Source organism: Poecilia latipinna, unplaced genomic scaffold, assembly GCF_001443285.1.
Source record: "Poecilia latipinna isolate Pla-1442-1.1 unplaced genomic scaffold, P_latipinna-1.0 Scaffold833, whole genome shotgun sequence".
NCBI lineage: Eukaryota > Metazoa > Chordata > Actinopteri > Cyprinodontiformes > Poeciliidae > Poecilia > Poecilia latipinna.
In genome coordinates, this window is record NW_015113449.1 from 200,246 (window position 1) to 203,433 (window position 3,188).

Here is a 3,188-nt window from a genome sequence, read left to right on the forward strand (position 1 = left end):
AACTCCTACTTTTTACGTGGGGAAAAAAAAACACCCACAAAAATTACAGACAAGACTGCAGCTGAAAGATCACCATTTAACATTTCAAAAGCTCTACTTCAACCTACCAGGGACCTGGACAACATGGTTCTCAGATCATACCCAGACCAAAACATCAAGGGAAGTCTGAGGCCATGGATGTTAAAACTATGGACTTTTAACATCTATAGTTACAAGTTATTGAACATTTAACATTCATAGTTAAAAGTTCTCTAACTTTTAACTACAATAACTATATAATATGGTAATTCTACTAATTGCGTTGACATCAAAGCCCTGTTAGTAGAACATGTGCCTCATTTTCCACATGTGAAAATTGAGGCACATGTGGAAGGGAATGGAAACAGTGGGTGGTGATTTCTTTAGAGCACATTAGAAATAGTCGAAGGAGCAATTAATGCATGCAAACTTATGTTTTTAAAGGAAAATATCATGATATCATGATGCATGCATAGTTAGCTTCTAAATAAAAAGCACAAAGAAGCAAAGAAAATGAATTAAAGTCCACAGGAGCAGTGACATATAGGTTCCTATGTAAAGTTGTAATTTAAATATTCGAGGTTAGACAATAATATGGGGAATATACCTGTAGAAGAGGACTTGTGACATCCATTCCTCGCATCTGGTTCTCCAGGTAGTCAAGCATCTGATTGGTGTTGGCAGAAACGTGGGTGCCTTGGACACTAGGAGGGGGCATGCTGTAAGCTGTGGGCTGAGGGGGGGGCAGGGGCATCGGCTTTAGAGGGATGCTCTTCCCAGAGACAGATCCTAGAGAGAAAAAAACAAAATAAAACAAGTTCACAAAAGAGTTAGAGGAGAGTACACATCTATCAGAAAGCTCATATGTTTTAGTGTCAATCTTTTCCGTTTTTGAATGAGGCTTAGTAGGTCAATAATAATGCCTCAAAGGCCAAATGGGCTAAAGTGAACTAACAGTTTAAATTTCTCAGTTTAGATTTTAGCCAACTTGAGTTACTACCTCAACCTTTCCTCTCTTACTCTCAGTGAAGGCAGACGCTTTTTTCCTCTGCTCCCTCCCTGCCCATGCCTGCCCTGCTTGCTCTGTTTTTGTCCTGTCTTTTTCCATATTTTTGGAGCCGTTCTTTGCCCATCCTCCAAATCTACAACTTATGGATCTAAAACTCACGAATCGATCTTGGAGAAGTTGCTAGTTTTGGCTCAGTGGAACGACCGAACTAATATGGATGATTGGGAACTGAGATGTGTCGGAGAAACTTTAGGGAAGATTGAAATTTATAATCTACCCGACCTAAGACATTCTGCATCTGAATTGGCTTTCCCTGTGTTGCCTTGGAACAGCTGCATATTTCTAATCTCCTTGAAGATATGTAAACATAGCGCTCCTTCCCACCTCACCCCCCTCCTGTTATCCATGGAGCTGTGGAGCTGAGCGCTCCCAAGGCCATCATGCCTTGATAACAACACCTCTATCGGACTTCTGCCGGGAGGCTGGGCAATGTGGTTTCATGGCCCTGTGATGTCACCACCTACACTCATGCCTTTGTTTTGTCTGAATGTTGCCATCTGCCCCAATGTGTCCTTTCCTCTTTTTTATTTTATTTTTGTTAGAAACTGTGCAGTACTCACTTTTAATCCAGAAAATTAATAAGATAAGTCACTGTTTACCTTATATTTTAGAAACTGTACAACACTCACTATTTAGATGCAGAGAGACTCCTATTATTGCAACCCAGAAAAGGAAATGGAACGAACTTTCTTCTTTAAAGAAGAAAAAAAATCTCACAATGACGATATGATAACTTTCCACCGCTTGTTCACAGAACACAGATGCTGATCAGAACCCCAGACATTAAAAACACAGCAGTCGTTTAAAATTGTGTTTATAAATTGTATGGATAAATATAAGACACCCATTTGCTATAGAAGTAGGAAAAAACAAATACTAGGATCAGTGTTTTAGTGGGCCAAGAAGCAGATCATTTCTTTGTGTACCTGGATAGAGGGCTGGGTTCATCTGTGAGGACACCTGGCTCAATGGCGCATAAACTTGCTGCCCGTTCAACCATGGAGTCATGGCCCTCTGAGCCTCCTTCATCATGCGATGCTGCATAACAGCTGAAAGGTAGCAAAGGTAATGTTCAAAATAGTCAGAACTTAAAAAAAAATGAGGCAAATGGCATACTCCAAGTAGCAATAGCTGTGCTATCTGGGATATGCTTTTATTAAATCATTTGACTGCTACATCTTGCTACATTTACCTCTTTCAGGACAGCAGCATTTCTGCGGACAGCAGGGGCAGCGGACATAGCAGCAGCAAATCTGTGGGCAGCACTGGCAGCAGCAGATACAGATGAGCAAGAGCAGGAGGAGGGCCCCGATGACGATGAACAGCACCGTCAGCCAATCTAGGAGAGAGAAGAAGAAACGGTGGCGTCTGGGTGAACTGCGCTACAGAAGGAAACATCCCGGCTGAGAAGTCGACGTTCTCCGTTTCTTACGGTAGACGATGAGCTTGACTTCTTTGTCCGAGTCACCGGTGGTGTCTCCAGGAGCGTCAACAGCACAGAAGTAAACCCCGTTGTCCCACCACATCACCTCATTTATCACCAAGTCTGCCTCTGTGCAAACACACAAATGTACATCAATGTTAGAATTTGGTTGTCCAGACAAACCTGCCTATTTAAACATTTTTTATTTTTTTTCCACATTAGTCGTATTGATGAGTACGGGATGAAGAATGGCAATAAATTTCAATGAAGGTTATAGCAGAGTTTATTGGTTTGGCTTTCAAAAGTCAATTACAAAATATAGACTATTTTGAAAGTTCAGTCAAAAGATGCTGCCCATTACCTCGCAATAGTTTGAGTTGAGTAAAAATATTTTTAAGACTGGACACAATAATAAAAGGGTGGGATGACAAAGCAATCTCCTAATTGAAATTAAACATCTTATAGAAACTCACTATTTTGCATCGAGATCTTTCGCTCCCGATACTCAGATCCCAGAATCGGCTCATTGCTTCCTCTCTTCTGGATTACGACTCGAACCGTCCGCTGACTGTCTTGACAGTTGTTTGACGGGTCCTGTCCGAGCTGCAGCTCAGATTGGTACGCTGTTAAAACAAAAACAGAGTCATGGTTTAAATCAGTGGTCCCCAAACTACGGCC

The 3,188-nt window shown here is 41.5% G+C and overlaps 1 protein-coding gene across 1 annotated transcript in view; it reads right to left on the bottom strand.

Annotated features, from left to right (window-relative positions):
- The window catches only part of ildr1a (immunoglobulin-like domain containing receptor 1a), a 37,929-nt gene that overhangs the window by 28,443 nt on the left and 6,298 nt on the right, over positions 1 to 3,188 (bottom strand). The window contains exons 3-7 of the mRNA XM_015047572.1: positions 2,984 to 3,133; positions 2,520 to 2,639; positions 2,280 to 2,426; positions 2,014 to 2,136; positions 626 to 807 (exon numbers count right to left, since the gene is read on the bottom strand). Of these exons, the coding sequence (XP_014903058.1) occupies positions 626 to 807; positions 2,014 to 2,136; positions 2,280 to 2,426; positions 2,520 to 2,639; positions 2,984 to 3,133 (722 nt within the window). The remainder of the gene's footprint in view (positions 1 to 625; positions 808 to 2,013; positions 2,137 to 2,279; positions 2,427 to 2,519; positions 2,640 to 2,983; positions 3,134 to 3,188) is intronic.